Source organism: Salmo salar, chromosome ssa11, assembly GCF_905237065.1.
Source record: "Salmo salar chromosome ssa11, Ssal_v3.1, whole genome shotgun sequence".
Taxonomy (NCBI): Eukaryota; Metazoa; Chordata; class Actinopteri; order Salmoniformes; family Salmonidae; genus Salmo; species Salmo salar.
The window spans coordinates 92,614,711-92,639,470 of NC_059452.1; the positions used below are offsets into that span (position 1 = coordinate 92,614,711).

A 24,760-nucleotide genomic window follows, 5' to 3' on the forward strand; every position below is an offset into this window, starting at 1 on the left:
TTACCTTTGCTGTTCTTCGTCAGAATGCACTCCCAGGACTTCTACTTCAATAACAAATGTTGGTTTGGTTCAAAATAATCCATAGTTATATCCAAATAGCGGCGTTTTGTTCGTGCGTTCAAGACACTATCCGAAAGGGTAAAGAAGGGTGACGCGCCCGACGTGTTTCGTGACAAAAGAATTCTAAATATTCCATTACCGTACTTCAAAGCATGTCAACCTCTGTTTAAAATCAATTTTTATGCCATTTTTCTCGTAAAAAAGCGATAATATTCCGACCGGGAATCTGTGTTTTAGTACAAAGAGAGAGAAAATAAAAACATGGGGTCGCCTCGTGCACGCGCCTCAGTGTCATTGTCCTCTGATAGACCACTTACCAAAGGCGCTAATGTTTTTCAGCCAGGGGCTGCCTCGACATCATTCAGCTTTTTCCCGGGTTCTGAGAGCCTATGGGAGCCGTAGGAAGTGTCACATTACAGCAAAGATCCTAAGTTTTCAATAAAAAGAGTAAAGAAGCAGAAGGAATGATCAGACAGGGCACTTCCTGTACAGAATCTTCTCAGGTTTTTGCCTGCCATATGAGTTCTGTTATACTCACAGACACCATTCAAACAGTTTTAGAAACTTTAGGGTGTTTTCTATCCAAAGCCAATAATTATATGCATATTCTAGTTTCTGGGCAGTAGTAATAACCAGATTAAATCGGGTACGTTTTTTATCCGGCCGTGTAAATACTGCCCCCTAGCCCTAACAGGTTAACCATCTAACTGAGGAACTCAATTTAATCCTTGCGCAATACCCTAGATGCAGTTGCACCCCTAAAAACCAAAAACATTTGTCATAAGAAACTAGCTCCCTGGTATACAGAAAATACCAGAGCTCTGAAGCAAGCTTCCAAAAAATTGGAACAGAAATGGCTCCACACCAAACTGCAAGTCTTCCGTGTACCAAACTCAGTAAAAGTGGCAGTAATAAAGCCTCTCTTGAAAAAGCCAAACCTTGACCCAGAAAATCTAATAAACTATCGGCCTATATCGAATCTCCCATTCCTCTCCCAAATTTTTGAAAAAGCTGTTGCGCAGCAACTCACTGCCTTCCTGAAGACAAACAATGTATACGAAACGCTTCAGTCTGGTTTTAGACCCCATCATAGCACTGAGACTGCACTTGTGAAGGTCGTAAATGACCTTTTAATGGCGTCAGCCCGAGGCTCTGCATCTGTCCTCGTGCTCCTAGACCTTAGTGCTGCTTTTGATACCATCGATCACCACATTCTTTTGGAGAGATTGGAAACCCAAATTGGTCTACACGGACAAGTTCTGGCCTGGTTTAGATCTTATCTGTCAGAAAGATATCAGTTTGTCTCTGTGGATGGTTTGTCCTCTGACAAATCAACTGTAAATGTCGGTGTTCCTCAAGTTTCCGTTTTAGGACCACTATTGTTTTCACTATATATTTACCTCTTGGTGATGTCATTCGGGAACATAATGTTAACTTTCACTGCTATGCGGATGACACACAGCTGTACATTTCGATGAAACATGGTGATGCCCCAAAATTGCCCTCGCTGGAAGCCTGTGTTTCAGACATAAGGAAGTGGATGGCTGCAAACGTTCTACTTTTAAACTCGGACAAAACAGAGATGCTTGTTCTAGGTCCCAAGAAAAAAAGAGATCTTCTGTTGAATCTGACAATTAATCTTGATGGTTGTACAGTCGTCTCAAATAAAACTGTGAAGGACCTCAGCGTTACTCTGGACCCTGATCTCTCTTTTGACGAACATATTAAGACTGTTTCAAGGACAGCTTTTTTCCATCTACGTAACATTTCAAAAATCAGAAACTTTCTGTCCAAAAATAATGCAGAAAAATGAATTCATGCTTTTGTCATGACGTTGGCCTCTTTTGGTACAGGGAGGACAGTTGACCCCCTCCCCTTTGTACCATTTCCCAACCTACCTTCCCCCCACCCAGTCCCTGTGTGAAGGAGTGGTAAAATTCCAGGAGAGTCTCTGGCCACATGGCCCATAGAGAGACACAGGAAATTCTTCCAACTCACAGAATTGGGGAGCCAAGCGACATTTGTGTTCTGGAGAAGGTATGGAAGATTGGTGAAGAATCCAGCTACGAACTGGTCCGCTTGGTACAATTTTGGGATACTCAGAAGAGACAATATAGCCATATTACCATAAAACTGTTTATATAATAGCCTCAGCTTGAGACTTGCATCATAATGGTTGTATAGAATGTATTAATAAGGATAAAGCTTTTATAATACATTGAGATGCTATGTACTGATGTTAATGTGATAGAATTGTATTTCTGTAACCAAGTCTAACTCAGTCATAGGCACGCCCCCAGGGACACATACAGGACCAGGCGTCATTTGACAAGCCTGTTCAAGGGTCACTATAAAACCCACCCTGATTTACATTTCTTTAGACCAGGCCTCCACTCCATGGCCAATAGGTTTTACCATCCAATTCCTCTACTGAAAGTGAACTATACCACGTGGTTAACTTTTAGACTATTGATACTGACAGAATAAGAACAAGTCTTTGATATCAATTATTAGTCTGCAGCTAAGTAAATTATATCATTGAACGCGAAGACCAACGAAACATCCATTTTATGACGACATTAATGAATGTCGCTCTGAAAGATCCATTCTAACCGAGAGAGAGAGAAAGAGAGAACGCGGACAAAACTCTCCAACAAGGATCCCAATGACACACTGAGCGTAAATATATATTGATTGCAATTGTTCCCGAATGAGTGAGCGTTCATGTGCAAAGGATTAGCATATCAATTGTTAATATTAATGAACTCTGTGTGCCACAGCTGACCTTTTATGATCCATTGTTCAACAGGCCGACCTGCGTGTTTAGCCCACAAGGGCACATTCCTCTACCAATCCTTTGTGACAATAATTACTGTTTGTATGTTTTCTGTTAATTACTTAGTGTAGTAAATAAATGATTTTAAGACAATTGATGTATGGATGATTTTAGTAAAGACTGGGTTCGTGCAGATACAACAATTTACGACGTTTGGAATGAGACTGAACACGAGGTAAAATACACCATTTAAACCAGAAGATAATCGGCCTATATTATAATAAAGGAAAGTTATATTAGGAAAATTATAACTTTGTAATCTGAATATTTTCCTTGGTGCCCCGATCTCCTAGTTAATTACAATTAAACGATTAATCAGTTTAATCACGTGATAATAATTACAGGGAGTTAATTGATAAACATGTCTTCAGTTTAATGGTACCCCAAAGACACGACACTTTTGTCACTTCTAGGTTAGACTACTGCAATGCTCTACTTTCCGGCTACCCAGATAAAGCACTAAATAAACTTCAGTTAGTGCTAAACACGGCTGCTAGAATCCTGACTAGAACCCCAAAAATGGATCATATTACTCCAGTGCTAGCCTCCCTACACTGGCTTCCTGTTAAGGCAAGGGCTGATTTCAAGGTTTTACTGCTAACCTACAAAGCATTACATGGGCTTGCTCCTACCTATTTTTCCGATTTGGTCCTGCCGTATGTACCTACACGTATGCTACGGTCACAAGACGCAGGCCTCCTAACTGTCCCTAGAATTTCTAAGCAAACAGCTGGAGGCAGGGCCTTCTCCTATAGAGCTCCATTTTTATGCAATGGTCTGCCTACCCATGTGAGAGACGCATACTCGGTCTCAACCTTTAAGTCTTTTTTGAAGACTCATCTCTTCAGTAGGTCCTATGAATGAGTGTAGTCTGACCCAGGAGCGTGAAGGTATCAGGTCCCGTGTGGCTCAGTTGGTAGAGCATGGTGTTTGCAACGCCAGGGTTGTGGGTTTGATTCCCACGGGGACCAGTAGGGAGAAAAAATGTTATGAAATGTATGCATTCACTACTGTAAGTCGCTCTGGATAAGAGTGTCTGCTAAATGACTAAAATGTAAGGTGAAAGGCACTGGAGCAACGAACTGCCCTTGCTGTCTCTGCCTGGCTGATTCCCCTCTCTCCACTGGGATTCTCTGCCTCTAAGCCTATTACTGGTGCTCTTCCATGCCGTCCCTAGGAGGGTTGAGTGGGTTCAGTCACTGATGTGATCTTCCTGTCTGGGTTGGTGCGCCCCCCCCTTGGGTTGTGCAGTGGCGAAGATCTTTGTGGGCTATACTCGGCCTTGTCTCAGAATGGTAAGTTGGTGGCTGAAAATATCTCTCTAGTGGTGGGGGGGCTGTGCTTTGGCAAAGTGGGTGGGGTTAAATCCTGCCTGTTTGGCCCTGTCCGGAGGTATCATCTGATGGGGCCACAGTGTCTCCCGACCCCTCCTGTCTCAGCCTCCAGTTTTTATGCTGCAGTAGTTTATGTGTCGGGGGGCTAGGGTCAGTCTGTTATATCTGGAGTATTTCTCCTGTCTTATCCGGTGTCCTGTGTGAATTTAAGTATGCTCTCTCTCTCTTTCTTTTTTTCTTTCTTTCTCTCTCGAAGGACCTGAGCTCTAGGACCATGCCTCGGGACTGCCTGGCCTGATGACTCCTTGCTGTCCCCAGTCCACCTGGCCGTGCTGCTGCTCCAGTTTCAGCTGTTCTGCATGCGGCTGTGGAACCCTGACCTGTTCACCGGACGTGCTACCTGTCCCAGACCTGCTGTTTTCAACTCTCTAGAGACAGCAGGAGCGGTAGAGATACTCTCAATGATTGTCTATGAAAAGCCAACTGACATTTACTCCTGAGGTGCTGACCAGTTGCACCCTCGACAACTACTGTGATTATTATTATTTGACACTGCTTATCATCTATGAACATTTGAACATTTTGGCCATGTTCTGTTATAGTCTCCACCCGGCACAGCCAGAAGAGGACTGGCCCCCCTCATAGCCTGGTTCCGCTCTAGGTTTCTTCCTAGGTTCCTGCCTTTCTAGGGAGTTTTTACTAGCCACCGTGCTTCTACACCTGCATTGCCTGCTGTTTGGGGTTTTAGGCTGGGTTTCAGTACAGCACTTTGAGATATCAGCTGATGTAAAAAGGGCTTTATAAATACATTTGATATATATAAATATTCACCTTTATTTAACCAGGTAGGCCAGTTCAGAACAAGTTCTCATTTACAACTACGACCTGGCCAAGATAAAGCAAAGCAGTGTGACACAAACAACAACAGAGTTACACATGGTATAAATGTCAAGGTTGTCGTAAGGATTGGACCAAGGTGCAGCGGGAACGTGTATACACATCTTCTTTAATAAATTAAAAGAAGGAAAAATAAAAGAAACACATATACAAAAAACAGCGAACGACACTAAACAGTCCTGTCAAGTGCACAGACACAAAACAGGAGACAACTACCCACAAATCCCAATACAAAAACACCCCTGTACATAGGACCTTCAATCAGAGGAAACGAGGAACAGCTGCCTCCAATTGAAGGTCAATCAAAACCCTAAACATAGAACTAGAAGGACTAGACTAGAACATAGAAATATACTAACATAGAACATAAACCAAAAAACCCCGGAACACATAAAACAAACACCCCTCTGTCACAATTATCTTCGTCTTCTGACGATAATGCGAAATCGTCATCTGAGAATGTAGACCAATACGCAGCAGGTGTGCAGTTGTTCATTTTGAACATTTAATTAAATCAAAACGAATACAAAAACAACAAACAAGAAAACGAACGATAAACTGACAGTCTGCAAAGCATAGGCTCAACACAGAACAATCACCCACAAATAACAAACACAAACACACCCTCATATATGGGACTCTCAATCAAAGGCAGATAGACAACACCTGCCTTCAACTGAGAGTCCCAACCCCAATTAACCAAACATAGAAACAGACATACTAGACAAAATCATAGAATACCTGAAAACCAAACAGTGCCCAAAAACACCGGAATACTTAAACCAAATGCCCCTTCAACAAAACACACCACCCCGAACCACATAAAACGAATACCCTCTGCCACGTCCTGACCAAACTACAATACCAATTAACCTTATACTGGTCAGGACGTGACAGTACCCCCCCCCTTAAAGGTGCTAACCCCGGAAGCACCTTAACAAAAATAACCCCAAGCAACACCAAAAAAAAAAAATCCCCCTTACTAAAGGGAGGGAAGGGAGGGTGGCTGCCGTCAACAACGGCACTGTGCTACACCCCCCCTCCCCAACCCACCTATCTCTGGAGGTGGCTCCGGCTCAGGCCGTTCCAGGCTGTCGGGGCAGTCTGGCAACTCGGGACAGTCTGGCCAGTCTGGCAACTCGGGACAGTCTGGCAACTCGGGACAGTCTGGCAACTCGGGACAGTCTGGCAACTGCGGCAGTTCAGCGCAGTCTGGCCACTCCGGCAGTTCAGCGCAGTCTGGCCACTCCGGCAGTTCAGCGCAGTCTGACCTCTCTGGCGACTGTTGACTGGCGGGCAGCTCTGACGACTGTTGACTGGCGGGCAGCTCTGACGACTGTTGACTGGCGGGCAGCTCTGACGACTGTTGACTGGCGGGCAGCTCTGACGACTGTTGACTGGCGGGCAGCTCCGATGACGACTGTTGACTGGCGGGCAGCTCCGATGACGACTGTTGACTGGCGGGCAGCTCTGATGACGACTGTTGACTGGCGTGGCTGGGTTTACGCACTTGAAGGCTAGTGCGGGGAGCGGGAACAGGACGAGTCGGACTGGGTTGACGCACTTCCGGGTCCGCACGAGAGACAGGAGCTGGAAACCCAGGGCTATGGAGGCGCACAGTCGGTCTTGATCTTACCTCCTGCACAACCCGTCTTGGCTGGATGGAACTAGTAGCCCTGTACGAGCGGGGTGCTGGTACAGGGCAGACTGGGCTGTGCAGGGGCCTGATGGTAGCCGTGCGTAGAGCGGGAGTTGGGTAGCCTGGTCCTCGGAGGCGTACCGGCGACCAGATGCGCTGCGCAGGCATCCTCCTACCAGGCTGGATGCCCGCTCTAGCATGGCACCTGCGAGGGGCTGGAACAACGCGCACCGGACTGTGCGTGCGTATGGGTGAGAGTGCGCTCCTCAGCGAAACATGGCGCTCTCAACCCCATACGCTCCTCCATATAACCACGGGTAGCTGGCTTCCGGCTCTTCCTACGCCTAGCCAAACTACCCGTGTGCCCCCCCAAAAAAAATTATTGGGGGTGCCTCTCGTGCTTCTCCCTCAGCGCGTCCATGGCCTCGTACCTCCGCCTCTCTGCCTTGGCTGCCTCAATTTCCCACTGCGGGCGGCGATAATCCCCAGCCTGGTGCCAAGGTCCGGCCCCGTCCAGAATTTCCTCCCAGGTCCACTTCTCCCGCCAGTCCAACTCGAATTCCCTCTGCTCCTTCCTCTGCTGCTTGGTCCTTGAGTGGTGAGTGATTCTGTCACAATTATCTTCGTCTTCTGACGATAATGCGAAATCGTCATCTGAGAATGTAGACCAATACGCAGCAGGTGTGCAGTTGTTCATTTTGAACATTTAATTAAATCAAAACGAATACAAAAACAACAAACAAGAAAACGAACGATAAACTGACAGTCTGCAAAGCATAGGCTCAACACAGAACAATCACCCACAAATAACAAACACACCCTCATATATGGGACTCTCAATCAAAGGCAGATAGACAACACCTGCCTTCAACTGAGAGTCCCAACCCCAATTAACCAAACATAGAAACAGATATACTAGACAAAATCATAGAATACCTGAAAACCAAACAGTGCCCAAAAACACCGGAATACTTAAACCAAATGCCCCTTCAACAAAACACACCACCCCGAACCACATAAAACGAATACCCTCTGCCACGTCCTGACCAAACTACAATACCAATTAACCTTATACTGGTCAGGACGTGACACCCTCTTACCTAAGACATAGCCCAACAAACCCCGAACCACATAAAACAAAACCCCCTGCCATGTCCTGACCAAACTACAATAACAAAACCCCTTTACTGGTCAGGACGTGACAATAAACAAACGTAGAGTCAATAACACAATAGAAAAGTCTATATACAGTGTGTGCAAATGAGGTAAGATTAGGGAGGTAAGGCAATAAATAGGCCGTAGTGGCGAAGTAATTACAATATAGCAATTAAACACTGGAGTTACAGATGTGCAGAAGATGAATGGGCAAGTAGAGAATCTTGGGTGCAAAGGTGCAAAAACATAAATAACAATATGGGGATGAGATAGTTGGATAGGCTATTTACAGATAGGCTATGTACAGGTGCAGTGATCTGTGAGCTGCTCTGACAGCTGGTGCTTAAAGTTTGCGAGGGAGATATGAGAGTCCAGCTTCAGTGATTTTTGCAATTCGTTCCAATCATTGGCAGCAGAGAACTGGAAGGAACGGCGGCCAAAGAGGAATTGGCTTTGGGGGTGACCAGTGAAATATACCTGCTGGAGCGCATGCTACGGGTGGGTGCTGCTATGGTGACCAGTGAGCTGAGATAAGGCGGGGCTTTACCGAGCAAAGACTTATACATGACCTGGAGTAAGTGGGTTTGGCGACGAATATGAAGCGAGGGCCAACCAACGAGAGCATACAGGTCGCAGTGGTGGTAGTATATGGGCCTTTGGTGACAAAACGGAGGGCACTCTGATAGACTGCATCCAATTTGCTGAGTAGAGTGTTGGAGGCTATTTTGTAAATGACATCGCCGAAGTCAAGGATCGGTAGGATAGTCAGTTTTACGAGGGTATGTTTGGCAGCATGAGTGAAGGATGCTTTGTCGCGAAATAGGAAGCTGATTTTAGATTTCATTTTGAATTGGAGATGCTTAATGTGAGTCTGGAAGGAGAGTTTACAGTCTAACCAGACACCTAGGTATTTGTAGTTGTCCACATATTCTAAGTCAGAACCGTCCAGAGTAGTGATGCTGGACGGGCGGGCAGGTGTGGGCAGCGATCGGTTGAAGAGCATGCATTTAGTTTTACTTGCATTTAAGAGCAGTTGGAGGCCACGGAAGGAGAGTTGAACGGCATTGTAGCTTGTCTGGAGGTTAGTTAACACAGTTTCCAAAGAAGGGCCATAAGTATACAGAATGGTGTCGTCTGCGTAGAGGTGGAGCAGAGAATCACGAGCAGCAAGAGCGACATCATTGATGTATACAGAGAAAAGAGTCGGTCCGAGATTTGAACCCTGTGGCGCCCCCATTGAGACTGCCAGAGGTCCGGACAGCAGGTCCTCCGATTTGACACACTGAACTCTGTCTGAGAAGCAGTTGGTGAACCAGGCGAGGCAGTCATTTGAGAAACCAAGGCTGTTGAGGCTGCCGATAAGAATGTGGTGATTGACAGAGTCGAAAGCACTGGCCAGGTCAATGAAGACAGTATTGTCTTTTATCGATGGCGGTTATGATATCATTTAGGACCTTGAGCGTGGCTGAGGTGCACCCATGACCAGCTCGAAAACCAGATTGCATAGCGGAAAAGGTACGTTGGGATTCGAAATGGTCGGTGATCTGTTTGTTAACTTGGTTTTCAAAGACTTTAGAAAGGCAGGGTAGGATAGATATAGGTCTGTAACAGTTTGGGTCTAGAGTGTCTCCCCCCTTGAAGAGGGGGATGACCGCGGCAGCTTTCCAATCTTTGGGGATTTACATTTATCCAGAGCGACTTACAAATTGGTGCATTCCCCTTATGATATCCAGTGGAACAACCACTTTACAATAGTACATCTATATCTTTTTTTTGGGGGGGGAGGGTTAGAAGGATTACTTTATCCTATCCCAGGTATTCCTTAAAGAGGTGGGGTTTCAGGTGTCTCCGGAAGGTGGTGATTGACTCCGCTGTCCTGGCGTCGTGAGGGAGCTTGTTCCACCATTGGGGTGCCAGAGCAGCGAACAGTTTTGACTGTGCTGAGCGGGAACTGTGCTTCCGCAGAGGTAGGGAGGCGAGCAGGCCAGAGGTGGATGAACGCAGTGCCCTTCTTTGGGTGTAGGGACAGATCAGAGCCTGAAGGTACGGAGGTGCCGTTCCCCTCACAGCTCCGTAGGCAAGCACCATGGTCTTGTAGCAGATGCGAGCTTCAACTGGAAGCCAGTGGAGTGTGCGGAGGAATGGGGTGACGTGAGAGAACTTGGGAAGGTTGAACACCAGATTGGCTGCGGCGATCTGGATGAGTTGTAGGGGTTTAATGGCAAAGGCAGAGAGCCCCGCCAACAGCGAGTTGCAGTAATCCAGACGGGAGATGACAAGTGCCTGGATTAGGACCTGCGCCGCTTCCTGTGTAAGGCAAGGTCGTACTCTGCGAATGTTGTAGAGCATGAACCTACAGGATCGGGTCACCGCCTTGATGTTAGCGGAGAACGACAGGGTGTTGTCCAGGTTCACGCCAAGGCTCTTAGCACTCTGGGAGGAGGACACAATAGAGTTGTCAACCGTGATGGCGAGATCATGGAACGGGCAGTCCTTCCTCGGGAGGAAGAGCAGCTCCGTCTTGCCGAGGTTCAGCTTGAGGTGGTGATCCGTCATCCACACTGATATGTCTGCCAGACATGCAGAGATGCGATTCGCCACCTGGTTATCAGAAGGGGGAAAGGAGAAGATTAATTGTGTGTCGTCTGCGTAGCAATGATAGGAGAGACCATGTGAGGATATGACAGAGCCAAGTGACTTGGTGTATAGCGAGAATAGGAGAGGGCCTAGAACTGAGCCCTGGGGGACACCAGTGGTGAGAGCACGTGGTGCGGAGACAGATTTTCGCCACGCCACCTGGTAGGAGCGACCTGTCAGGTAGGACGCAATCCAAGAGTGACCCGCGCCGGAGATGCCCAACTCGGAAAGGGTGGAGAGGAGGATCTGATGGTTCACAGTATCAAAGGCAGCAGAAAGGTCTAGAAGGATGAGAACAGAGGAGAGAGAGTTAGCTTTAGCAGTGCAGAGAGCCTCCGTGACACAGAGAAGAGCAGTCTCAGTTGAATGCCCAGTCTTGAAACCTGACTGATTTGGATCAAGAAGGTCATTCTGAGAGAGATAGCAAGAGAGCTGGCCAAGGACGGCACGCTCAAGAGGTTTGGAGAGAAAAGAAAGAAGGGATACTGGTCTGTAGTTGTTGACATCGGAGGGATCGAGTGTAGGTTTTTTGAGAAGGGGTGCAACACTCGCTCTCTTGACGACGGAAGGGACGTAGCCAGCGGTCAAGGATGAGTTGATGAGCGAGGTGAGGTAGGGGAGAAGGTCTCCGGAAATGGTCTGGAGAAGAGAGGAGGGGATAGGGTCAAGCGGGCAGGTTGTTGGGCAGCCGGCCATCACAAGTCGCAAGATTTCATCTGGAGATCGAGGGGAGAAAGAGGTCAAAGCTTAGGGTAGGGCAATGTGAGCAGGACCAGCGGTGTTGACTTAACAAACGAGGATCGGATGTCGTCAACGTTCTTTTCAAAATGGTTGACGAAGTCATCCGCAGAGAGGGAGGAGGGGGGGGAGCGGGAGGAGGATTCAGGAGGGAGGAGAAGGTGGCAAAGAGCTTCCTAGGGTTAGAGGCAGATGCTTGGAATTTAGAGTGGTAGAACGTGGCTTTAGCAGCAGAAACAGAGGAGGAAAATGTAGAGAGGAGGGAGTGAAAAGATGCCAGGTCCTCAGGGAGGCTAGTTTTCCTCCATTTCCGCTCCGCTGCCCGGAGCCCTGTTCTGTGAGCTCGCAATGAGTCGTCAAGCCACGGAGTAGGAGGGGAGGACCGAGCCGGCCCGGAGGATAGGAGACATAGAGAGTCAAAGGATGCAGAAAGGGAGGAGAGGAGGGTTGAGGAAGCAGAATCAGGAGATTGGTTGGAGAAGGATTGAGCAGAGGGAAGAGATGATAGGATGGAAGAGGAGAGAGTAGCAGGAGAGAGAGAGCGAAGGTTGCGACGGCGCAATACCATCTGAGTAGGGGCAGAGTGAGTAGTGTTGGAGGAGAGCGAGAGGGAAAAGGATACAAGGTAGTGGTCAGAGACTTGGAGGGGAGTTGCAGTGAGATTAGTAGAAGAACAGCATCTAGTAAAGATGAGGTCAAGCGTATTGCCTGCCTTGTGAGTAGGGTGGGACGGTGAGAGGGTGAGGTCAAAAGAGGAGAGGAGTGGAAAGAAGGAGGCAGAGAGAAATGAGTCAAAGCTAGCGGGCCGGGGATAGCAGACTAGCAGAAGGGCCTTAGGGGGACGTCGCGATGGAAGACTCTGTTGTAGCCCCCTCGGACGGTTATGTCAGCAGACCAGTCTTGATGGATCGGCAGGGCTCCGTGTAGGCAGGTAAAGGATCCAGGCCAATTGGCAAAATAGGTATTGTAGCCCAAGAAATTGGCTGATGGACCTCTTCAGCTAACAGTCCGATATGCTGTAGACAGCTAGCGGGCCGTGACTAGCAGGCTAGCAGATGGGCCATCAGGGGACGTCGCGACGGAGGAGCCTGTTGAAACCCCCTCGGGCGGATTACGTCGGTAGACCAGTCATGATGGATCGGCGGGGCTCTGTGTTGGCAGTAAAAGGGGTCCAGGCCAAATGGCAAAATAGGTGTTGTAGGAGATGGGCCTAGCACTAGGCTAGCTCCAGGCTAACTGGTGCTTGCTTCAGGACATAGACTTTAGCAAGGAATAGCCACTCGGATAGCAGCTAGCAAGCTGCGATGATCCAGCTGAAAAGGTTCAGAGCTTGCGGTAGGAATCCAGAGATTCTCCAAATCTGGAGATTTGGTGGAGAAAAGCAGTCCGATATGCTCTGGGTTGAATCGCGCTGTGCAGACTGGCAGGAGTTGAACGGCCTAAGGTTAGCTGATGACTACTAGCAGTGGCTAGTTGACTACTAGCTAGTAGCTAGTTAGCTGGCTAGCTTCTGTTGGGGGTTCCGGTTCTAAAGTATAGAAAATAGCAGATCCATACCACATTGGGTGAGGCGGGTTGCAGGAGAGTATATTGGGAAAAAAATATATATATACAGGACATGACAAGACAAAGACGTATGACTGCTATGCCATCTTGGATCACATAGGAATATATGTAGAAATTAGGGCTGTCAAACTATTAAAAAAAAATATTGAGTTAATCGCAGGATTTGCTGTGACTAATCTCGATTAATCGCAAATTCAGAATTTGTTCGAATTGAGCTGTAATTTAAAAAAATGTATACAAAAAGCATTACAAAAATATTGACGTCTTGATTTTGTTCAAAATAACGGTTATCAAAATTAGGTAAATTGATACAGCACACTTTCTTAAAACTCAATGTCAACTTGTTTTGACATCCCATTATTTTTAGCTGTATCGATTGTGGATTTTGGATGATTTTAGTGTATTTTGAACAGTTTCAAACGGACAAGTTTGTAATATGCCAATATATTTTTGTACATGCAGTACCAGTCAAAAATGTGGACACAGCTACTCATTCATGGGTTTTTCTTTATTTTTACTATTTTCTACATTGTAAAATAATAGTGAAGACGTCACAACTATGAAATAACACATATGGATTCATGTAGTAACCAAAAAAGTGTTAATTTTAGATTGTAGTTTCTTCAAAGTAGACACCCTTTGCCTTGATGACAGCTTTGAACACTCTTGGCATTCTCTCAACCAGCTTCACCTGGAATACATTTCCAACAGTCTTGATGGAGTTCCCACATATGCTGAGAACTTGCTGGCTGCTTTTCCTCCTCCCTGCTGTCCAACTCATCCCAAAGGTTGAGTGATTGTGGAGGCCAGGTCCTCTGATGCAGCACTCCATCACTTTCCTTCTTGGTCAAATAACCCTTACACAGCCTGGAGGTGTGTTGGGTCATTGTCCTGTTGAAAAACAAGTGATAGTCCTACTAAGCGCAAACCAGATGGGATGGCGTATCGCTGCAGAATGCTGTGGTAGCCATGCTGGTGAAGTGTGAATTCTAAATAAATCACTGACAGTGTCACCAGCAAAGCACCCCCACACTATCACACCTCCTCCTCCATGGTTCATGGTGGGAAACACACATACTGACCCTTTTTTAAATTTCTGCTTAAAATGCTATACCCAAATCTAACTCCCTGTAGCTCAGGACCTGTAAGCAAGGATATGCATATTATTGATACCATTTGAAAGGAAACACTTTCAAGTCTGTGGAAATGTGAAATTAATGTGGGAGAATACAACCTCTCTAGGGTATGTGGGACTAAATCGTCCCACCTACTCAACAGCCAGTGGAATCCCGTGGCGCGATATTCAAATACCTTAGAAATGCTATTACTTCAATTTCTCAAACATATGACTATTTTACACCATTTTAAAGACAAGACTCTCGTTAATCTAACCACACTGTCCGATTTCAAAAAGGCTTTACAACGAAAGCAAAACATTAGATTATGTCAGCAGAGTACCCAGCCAGAAATAATCAGACACCCATTTTTCAAGCTAGCATATAATGTCACATAAACCCAAACCACAGCTAAATGCAGCACTAACCTTTGACGATCTTCATCAGATGACACTCCTAGGACATTATGTTATACAATACATGCATGTTTTGTTCAATCAAGTTCATATTTATATCAAAAACCATCTTTTTACATTACAATGTGACGTACAGACCTAGCAAACTTCCGGTGAATTTACTAAATTACTCACGATAAACGTAAACAAAAAACATAACAATTATTTTAAGAATTATAGATACAGAACTCCTTTATGCAATCGCTATGTCCAATTTTAAAATAGCTTTTCGGCAAAAGCACATTTTGCAATATTCTGAGTAGATAGCTCGCCATCACGGGCTAGCTATTTTGACACCCACCAAGTTTGGCACTCACCAAACTCAGATTTACTATAAGAAAAATTGGATTACCTTTGCTGTTCTTCGTCAGAATGCACTCCCAGGACTTCTACTTCAATAACAAATGTTGGTTTGGTTCAAAATAATCCATAGTTATGTTCAAATATCCTCTGTTTTGTTCGTGCGTTCAAGACACTATCCGAAGGGTAACGAAGGGTGACGCGCCGGCGCGTATCGTGACAAAAAAATTCTAAATATTCCATTCCCGTACTTCGAAGCATGTCAAACGCTGTTTAAAATCAATTTTTATGCTATTTTTCTCGTAAAAAAGCGATAATATTCCGACCGGGAAACCCTGTTTTCGTTCAAAGACTAAAAATCTAAAATGGACTCTTCTCTTGCACGCGAGCGCCAGTCTCATTGTTCTCTGATCGACCACTTACCAAATGCGCTACTGTTTTTCAGCCATGGCCTGCAAAGTCATCATTCAACGTTCTGCCACCTTCTGAGAGCCTATGGGAGCCGTAGGAAGTGTCACGTTACAGCAGAGATCCTCAGTTTTCAATAAAGAGAGTGTAGAAGGCCAAGAAATGGTCAGAGAGGGCACTTCCTGTAAGGAATCTTCTCAGGTTTTTGCCTGCCATATGAGTTCTGTTATACTCACAGACACCATTCAAACAGTTTTAGAAACTTTAGGGTGTTTTCTATCCAAATCAAACAATTATATGCATATTCTAGTTTCTGGGCATTAGTAATAACCAGATTAAATCGGGTACGTTTTTTATCCGGCCGTGCAAATACTGCCCCCTACCCTAGAGATGATAACACATTAGATCTGGCATAAGATAATACAAAGAAAAAAACACGCATTTTCAATTTATTTTTGTTCCATCATCTTTGAAATGCAAGAGAAAGGCCAATATATGACTTAGGAATCTAGGCGCAATTTAGGTTTTGGCCACTAGATGGCAGCATTGTATGTGCACCATTTTAGACTGATCTAATGAACCATTGCATTTCTGTTCAAAATGTTGTATCAAGTCTGCCCAATTTTCAAGTTCATAACTGTGCACTCTCTTCAAAGAATAGCATGGTATTCTTTCACTGTAATAGCTACTGTAAACTGGACAGTGCAGTTAGATTAACAAGAATTGAAGCTTTCTGCCCATATCAGATATGTCTATGTCCTGGGAAATGTTCTTGTACGTACAACCTCATGCTAATCCCAATAGCGCATGTTAGCTCAACCGTCCCACGGGGGGCACACCGATCATGTAGAGGTTAACCCCATAGAGATAGAGATATGCTGGTGGCATGCTACGACACCGACATGCATTTCTTTATGTCAGATGTCTACTTCGTCTGCTATGCAGATATCGACGAACAGAAGGAGTGTAATTCATACATTTCGATCCAAATATTTTGTATAAAGATAAGCATTATATTGTTAGATTATAGGAGTAACTCTGGTAGGCCTGAAGCAGTCCTCCTCACCTCAAGGTCAACTGTCAGAGTCAGTTGCAGCACTGGGGTGCACCGCCTTCATATCACAGGCCTGCTGTAGCTAAAGCTTAATAATAGCCACACCATACCAAACCTTCACAAACGTTTCTAAACTTTATTACGGTGATATCAAAAGTAAATCAAGCCATTGTTTATAGGGAAAATATGAGCAGAAGAGCGAATGTAAACCAGGGAAAAAAACTCACTACCCTCCCCTCAAGCTCTTTAAGGGGAGGGGGGGTTTCCTGTTTACAAAAATATGTATCCTTCCGTCCAGAAGAGATGACAATCCGCAAGTTTCATTCCACCAATAATGCTACAGTCTTCTTTTGGACTTGTGAATATTCTGTCGAGAGTCGAGACCTTAATGGCACCGAAGAACCCCCCCCCAACTAACAGTGTCTCGCCCTGTAAAGAGATGCCCTCCTCGTAATTAGATTAATTTGCCATTAACGTCCATTTCGGGAGTTATAACTGAAGCTTGCAGTTCGACTTCAACAATGGTATGTTTTTTTCCTACAATTTTACAAGTGGTCAAAGTGGTCTGACTGTAGCTTGAAGCTCTAACTGATTTTTAAAAATGTTGCTTCCTACACTGTTAGTTATTTTATCATTTTTAAACAGTCTCTGATAGTAGGCTACAGACTTTGTAATCCTGAACACTGCAGGTAACAATGGCTACATTATTATCCTCTGAATAATGTGACATGCAGCAGCAGATACAAATGTATCAAAAACCCAAATTCCTTTACATTTTATGATCTGGCCCCAGATGAGAGCTGTTACTAGGATTCCATTGGAGGAGAGATGTGAGACAGCACTCTGATGGTATTTACACTGTAAACACAACTGTATGTCCATGGTCATTAGGACAGGAATGACTTTGAATACATGTGCAGGATGTAACGTTTTATAAATTGATTAATACTATATAGATCAGGAGCTGATTCTTGACCTCTTGAAGGGAAATGGTGGTAGATATAGTGATATATAGTGACCGTTTGCTCGGTTGTGTCATTCCCCTCGTGAGCTCATGATGGACTTTCAGATGATAGCCCACTATTAAGATTCACTCTGGACCATGACCTGGTTCCCAGAGCCTAAACACAGCATGGGTGTTTTGACATGCAATAACACAGCTGAGTGAACACACAATCTGTTTCTGCTTAGATGGGTTTTTAATAGAGTAATGCTGAGACTCAATTTAAAATTAATGCCAAACAAAAACCAATGGTTGCAAAGTAATCAAACCAAACAACTCAAAGTAGGATTACACAAGGATTATGTTATATCTAGCCTAGCTGTAGAAGAACGCACATCTGCACAGTTTCACATTGTACATCACTCTGTCCTTTAATGACATGTGCCACTCATTCTGACAACCCATTCCTCCGTAAAGCAGCACACTGTCGTAAACCATAACAACGTACAGTATGACGAACAGCACGTCGTACCATACATAACATTTCCCCCCCCTTTCCAAAACCAGGGACTGGTACCATATATAAAATGTCCATAGGGCAAGAACCTAGAGTGATACCTATAAGAAATAAACATTAAACGGAAGGACTCTCCAAACTAGCCAGTTCAGTCCATTAACCTGGAGGTTGACTAAAACACCTACCGGAGCCTAAGAATGAAAAGAGGTTAAGTAGTCCCCCAGATTAGCAGGGCGAGTTCGTGCCCGCATAGGCCTTTCTTCAACCGCCACCGCTTGTGGCTCTGGCCCTTGGGGAGCCCACAGAGGCTGGGGCTCGGGTGGTAGTGGTGGGGGAGGTCCATCCGGTGGCGTCTCTGGCCTGGATGTCTGTTCTGTGTGCATTTGTATTCCTTGAGGGCCAGGGACTTTTCTGAGGCGGCTGGCGTGCCAGCGTGATCCATTGCTCAACATGAATGTGGCGGGCCCCAGTTGTCGACTGACCTGCAGGGGTTCCGACCAGAATGAGGCCATTTTGTTGCACCGCTGAGGCCGTCGGGCTCGGACCCAGTCAGACATTTGGATGATCGACTTCTTCACCCTGTGTGCCTTGTCAAAACGCTGTTTCATTGCTCTTTGGTGCCTGGTCAATGCCTGCTTTTCTTGGGTGCACCTAGTCACCGGTTCTGCAACTCTCTGTGTTCTGAGTCTGTCCAGTGGCAGTTCCATCTCACGACCTAGCATGAGGGATGCCGGGGAGACCTGTGTTGTTGTGTGTTTGCTTGCTCTGTATTGCATTAGCGTTTGATTCAAAGCAGTTTGGAACGTGTACCCCTGGACCAGGTGCGCTCTGATGCCGGTCTTCAGCGTTTGGTTGAAGCGTTCCACCCCTCCGTTAGCTTGTGGGTTGTAGTAGGCCGTGCGGATGTGTTTGATTCCCTTGTTGCTGAGATATGAGGAGAACTCGGCAGAGATTAGCTGGGGCCCATTGTCTGTGGTAAGGGTGAGGGGTAGGCCCCACCTTGTGAACAGGCTGTCTAGGATGTCCACGATGGCCTGTGCTGTGACAGTTCCGACAGGAACCACTTCTGGCCACTTAGAGTGGAGGTCATACACCACCATGAGGAAGTGCTGATGGTGAGGGACTGCGTGTCCATGGATCTCGCCACAGATGTCCAGTTGGATGTGCTCCCAGGGGCGGGACGGCCATGCGAGAGGCTGCAGGGGGGGTGTGGCGGACTGTCCTGTTTTCCCACTGAGGAGGCATGCAGCACAATCCCTGACCAGGGCTTCAATGTCGTGGTCGATGCCTGGCCACCACACAAGGTCTCGACATCGCTGTTTGACCTTCACTATGCCCAAGTGCCCCTCGTGCGCCATGGATAGAACACACGCACGCAGACCACTTGGGACCACAGTGCAAAACCCTCAAGAGACACAGACTTCTTCCCAGCAAGAAAGTTCGTGCTTCACCCTGGCGAAAGTCGCTAGCTCTTCCGGCACGTGTGCTGGCCATATGTAGGTGCGCAGGGTAGACAGTGTGGGATCCTGTTCCGATGCTTGCTTCAGCTCCTCCAGTGAGACGACTGACTGAAGAGGAGCGTAAAGCATTTGTACAAGCTCTGTTTCGTTGTCGTCTGGCAAGACGGTCGGAGTAGGAGCGTCAAAGGAGCGTGAGAGGAGGTCTGCCACCACGTTATCCCTCCCCGGAGTGAACTTCAGCTGACGGTCGTTCTGTCTGAGGCGGTCGGCCCATCTGTGCAGCCGAAGTGGCTTGTGGCCAGTTCCTGATGCTGACAGTAGCGTTGTGAGGGACTGGTGGTCGGTTCGGAGCGTGAACAGACGGCCATATAGGTAGAGCTGCCACCTTTCGCACGCCCAGACACAGGCCATTGCTTCTCGTTCGCCCACAGAGTACCGTTGTTCTGTGGGGCTCAGGGCCCTTGAGGCGAAGGCGACGGGCCTCTCAATGCCATTCTGCGGCTGTGAGAGGACAGCTCCTAGTGCTCCAGCTGAGGCGTCACATGTGCCAATGGTGGGGCAGACGGGGTCAAAGTGAGCCAAGACTGGGGCTGTGGTGAGTTGGCTCTTCAGTGAGTGGACCGCGTCTGAGCAGGCTGCCGTCCAGGCCCATGGCTCATCCTTCTTGAGGAGCTGGCGAAGGGGCGCTGTGGTCTGGGAGTAGTGGGGCAGAAACCGGAGGTATTAAGCTGTCATGCCCAAGAATGAGGCCACCTGAGAGGCTGAGGTCGGTTCCGGGATCCTGTGGACGGCTTCAATGTTCGACATGAGTGGGGCAATGCCTTTGGCCGACAGGCGGAACCCCACAAACTTGACGGCTGGAGCTGCAAAGGTGCACTTTCCACCGTTAAGGGTCAGGTTGTTCTGCAGTAGAGTGCTGAATACACTGTGGAGTCGATAATCATGGATGTGGAGGTCAGGGCAATGGACCACGATGTCATCCAGATAGACCGCCACCCCAGGTATTCCAGCGAGGATGGTGCTCATCACCTTCTGGAAGCAGCTGGGGGCGGAGCTAAGTCCAAAAGGCATGCGTGTATATCTGAACACACCAGCATGTGTGACAAAGGCCGTGAGGTCTCTGCTAGCTGCATGGAGGGGTACCTGAAGATAACCCTGATGAAGGTCAAGCTTCGTGAAGATCGTGGAGCCATGGAATTGTGCGGTCAGCGTACTTATCCGGGACAACGGCCTTGTTCACAGCACGGAGATCCACGCAGGTCCGGATTCCACCTGACTTTTTGTTTTTGAATGACCAAGTTTGAAATCCAGGGGGCAGCGTTGACTGGCTCAATGATGCCTGCATCCAACTGTGCCTGGAGATCTTTTGTGACGTCATCACGCAGTGCAAAGGGAATGCGCCGCAGGGGCTGCATGACTGGGGTCACTTCCGGATTCACTAGGGGCCTGTGAGTAAAGGCTGTGAGGCAGCCCAGTCCATCAAACAGAGTTGGCCAGTTCTGTTGCCATGTGCAGGTAACCTGGTGGATAGCTGACCCACTGTCATCTCTCAGCGTGAATCTCAAGCCTGTGAAGAGGTCGAGGCCCAAGAGGTTGGCACCCCGCTTTGCAACATGAAATGTGAATGATGGCAGATGCTTGGAGGGTGCCTACAATGTCTATCTTGGATCTACCGTACCCACACAGGGCAGTGGAGGGCTGTTGGAGTGGTAGGTGACTGAAAAACCTGTAGTAAGTGGCAAGGTTGAGCAATGACACCACAGCGCCAGTATCCAGCAGCAAAGGCAAACCCACCTCACCCAGCTGCACAGTGCATGTCCTGAATGACACATGGTTGGTGGAGACAGTTTGGATTTCCGTGCGTTCATGTTGAGAGTGAGATGAAACTAAGTGCCTGTGCTGGGTGGAGCTAGTAGCTGGGGCAGAACGACACACTTTCGCAAAGTGATTGTATTTTGAACAGTTCTTGCATATTTTCCCATGGGCTGGGCAGTTTGAAGCCCTTGAATTGTGAGAGCTAGCCCCACAGTTGTCACAGCTACTTCTGTATGTTTGTCTGTGTGCCTGCTGCACGGGCATGCCGGTGTCTGTGTCCATGCAGCTATCGACGTGGGAGGCCATGCGCAGCGTGTGATCGTTGTAGTGCGCCTGCTCGGGCTGAAGCTGCTGTGTGAGAATGGCTGGGGGCCGAGTGTATGCTGCAGATCTGTCTGTTAGCATAGTAGAGCATTCTAACGCCACTTCAACCTGGAGTGCTATTTTAATAGCTCCATCTAGTTGTAAATTATCCGATTCCAAAAGCAGTTTTTCCCTTGTCTTTTCACATAGCGTCCCCTCTATCAACTGATCCCTGATGATCTCATCCTGAAGTGTCCCGTAGTTACAAGAGCTAGCCAAATCCCTCAGATTAGCCACGTAGCTTTGAATGGACTCACCCGGCCGTTGGTGTCTCTTCCGTAGCCGGTAGCGTCGGAGGAGCACTCGCTCTTTCCCGGCGAAGTGGTTCTGTAGGAGGCTGACTGCAGCAATGAATGTAGGAGCCATTCCAAGCGCTCTGAAAATCCTCTGTCCCTCTGTACCGAGGCAGTGACGGAGCAGTGCTGTCCTCCGCTTGTCGGAGATTGTAGAAAAGTCCATAGCTTCGGGATAAGTGTTAAAGCTTTCGAGCCAGTTATTCCACGGGACTGGAGGTTCGCCAGGCACGGCGAGGAATGGTGCTGCCGGTGGTAAACTGAATTCAGCATCTTCGTCGCCAATGTTATATCTAGCCTAGCTGTAGACGAACGCACATCTGCACAGTTTCACATTGTACATCACTCTGTCCTTTAATGACATGTGCCACTCATCCTGACAACCCATTCCTCCGTAAAGGAGCACACTGTCGTAAACCATAACGTACAGTATGACGTACAGCACGTCGTACCATACATAACAGATTACTTTTAACAATTTCCACAGAACATTAAAAAGTTTGGTAACAGGATGACGTTTGTGCTGTTTGTGCTGCACTGTTCTTCAAGTAAATGTGTTATTAGTGTTTAAAAAAAAAAAAGAGTCTCGACATCGCTCTGTTACTGTGGAGATGCCCAAGTCCAAACTGCCCCTGAAGTTAGGGAATAATATGATGGTATTATCAGTGACATCATACAGGACGTGAGCTTTCAATGAGAGGAAATGCATGAGTTTTCACAACTCCTGGGGCACAAGGACATACCTAGAAACTAGCAGGAGACTGGAGCAGTGGAATTAACACTTCACATTAGTTTCAGCTCTAATCAATTTCCACTGGATTATTGTGATTTGTCAGTCTGAGTTTAATAACTTGTCCTCACTCCTCAATTTTCGGGGTTACTTGTTTTTTTCTACTTTTACTGACTCTCTGTTTCTCTATTCTATTTAGATGAAATCTTTTCAACAATTCTCTCTTTCTCTTTCTGTAGTTTCTGTCTCGCTCCCCCTCTCTCAAAATCCCCTGAATCTGTTCCTAATTTTCTCTCCTAAACCACTCCCATTCCTTTTTTCCCACCACATTCTCCATCCTGATGTAAGGCCATCTCCCTCTGGAACTTCCTATGACATCCATCTGTTCTCAGAGAGTTGTTAGTGTGTGTCTGTGTGTGTGTATGTGTGTGTGTCTGTGTCTGTGTCTGTGTCTGTGTCTGTGTCTGTGTGTGTGTGTGTGTGTGTGTGTGTGTGTGTGTGTGTGTGTGTGTGTGTGTGTGTGTGTGTGTGTGTGTGTGTGTGTGTGTGTGTGTGTGTGTGTGTGTCTGGGTCGACTCTTGGGCTTACATCGTTCTGTTGGTTTATAGGACTCAGACACAAGCAGCTGTACAGAGAGCCAGTCCCAGGCAGAGTCTGATCAGCAAGTTCTAGCTACACCCATGGTGAGTATACACACACACACACACACACACACACACACACACACACACACACACACACACACACACACACACACACACACACACACACACACACACACACACACACACACACACCAGTGGAGGCTGCTAAGGGGAGGACGGCTCATAATAATAGCTGGAACTGAGCAAATGGAATGACATCAAGCACATGGAAACCATGTGTTTGATGTATTAGATACCATTCCACCTATTCCACTCCAGCCATTACCACGAACCCGTCCTCCCCAATAAGGTGCCACCAACCTCCTGTGACACACACACACACTCTCTATTTTGTTAAAGCTCACAGCACTACTCCAGGACCCTACCTCACTCTCTCTTTCCCCACAGAGGCCACCACTCAACCTGATAGAGACTGGAGGAGGCATGAAGGTACAGACGACCACACCTCACCTGGTTGGCCTGGGCAGTGGCCGGCTCAGTGTTGCCATCACACTTATGCCCCTAAATGAAGGTATGCACACTATACACACTATACACACTATACACACACACACACACACACACACACACACACACACACACACACACACACACACACACACACACACACACACACACACACACACACACACACACACACACACACACACACACACACACACAAAGAAATAACCTAGATGCATTTATTTAAATAAAGTCCAATTGATTTCTAGAGAACACAAACACAGTTCTGTAGACTTTCTGTATTTCCAAAAAGGGAGGCACTGAACTGCAAGTACTCTGGTGTGAGTGTGTCTCTTGGCTGCTAAGACCCAGGATGATTTGACTTAGCAATGCAGTGTGAATGCCATAATATCAGTGCATAGTCACATGCCTTTTAAATGAACCAGTGCTAAATGTTGAGGGGTTATGACCAGCACTACTGTATGCATGAAGTCAGATGCACAACTGAACGCATTCAACCAAAATGTGTCTTCCCGCATTTAACCCAACCCCTCTACAGCACATTTTTCCACCTTGCCGGCTCTGGGATTCCAACCAGTGACCTTTTGGTTACTGGCCCAACGCTCTTAACCGCTAGGCTACCTGCCGTGTGTTGATGTTTCATATGGGGTGCTATGTGCTACAGAGACAGTAGCTTTCAATGACGAGACTTTTCTGTGTTTCAGGTGTGACCCGAATTGGCCGAGAGGATGCGTCCGTACCTCAAGACATCACTATTGAGGGCCTGGGTATAGAGGCAGAGCATTGTCGTATTATAAACAGAGGAGGAGTCATCACCCTTCACCCTTCCGGAAACCTGTGCTCACTTGATGGAGTCCATGTCTCAAAGCCAACATTGCTGACACAAGGTAACACACTTGTAATACACACACTCACATATGCACATGCATGCATACCCACACACACACTTGTCATCAACATACACACGTATTAAATGGTTCATATGCAAACATACAGATGCATACAAGTATCAGATTGAGGTGAAGTAGAAAATATTTTCAACTCCTCTGGTCTTGTCTGAGGATGTAATCTCCTGTAGTGTTAGGACAACAAACTGTGAGAATTAATGATTTCTTGTCGCCGGTCAGTTACCCATCAGGCCAGGCTGTTGACATACAGTAGGCCCGCCCTATTGAGATTGGGTGAGGTGCTTAGTGGGGTGAGACTTCCCAAATGCTGTAACTCTGACTCTCCCTAGGAGTAATACTGGACCTATCATACCCACTCCTCCTCCACTCTTCAAATCAAATCAAATCCAATTGTATTGATCACATAC

General features: G+C 46.8%; 1 protein-coding gene across 5 annotated transcripts in view; it reads left to right on the forward strand.

Annotated features, from left to right (window-relative positions):
• Window positions 1–16,477: 16,477 nt before the first annotated feature.
• The window catches only part of LOC106563572 (pleckstrin homology-like domain family B member 2), a 53,545-nt gene continuing 45,262 nt past the window's right edge, over window positions 16,478–24,760 (forward strand). For all 5 annotated transcript variants that reach the window (XM_014129271.2, XM_014129273.2, XM_014129274.2 and 2 more), the window contains exons 1-4: window positions 16,478–16,718; window positions 22,924–22,998; window positions 23,368–23,491; window positions 24,150–24,332. In XM_014129271.2, coding sequence (XP_013984746.1) covers window positions 16,716–16,718; window positions 22,924–22,998; window positions 23,368–23,491; window positions 24,150–24,332 — 385 coding nt within the window. In that variant the 5' untranslated portion in view covers window positions 16,478–16,715. The remainder of the gene's footprint in view (window positions 16,719–22,923; window positions 22,999–23,367; window positions 23,492–24,149; window positions 24,333–24,760) is intronic.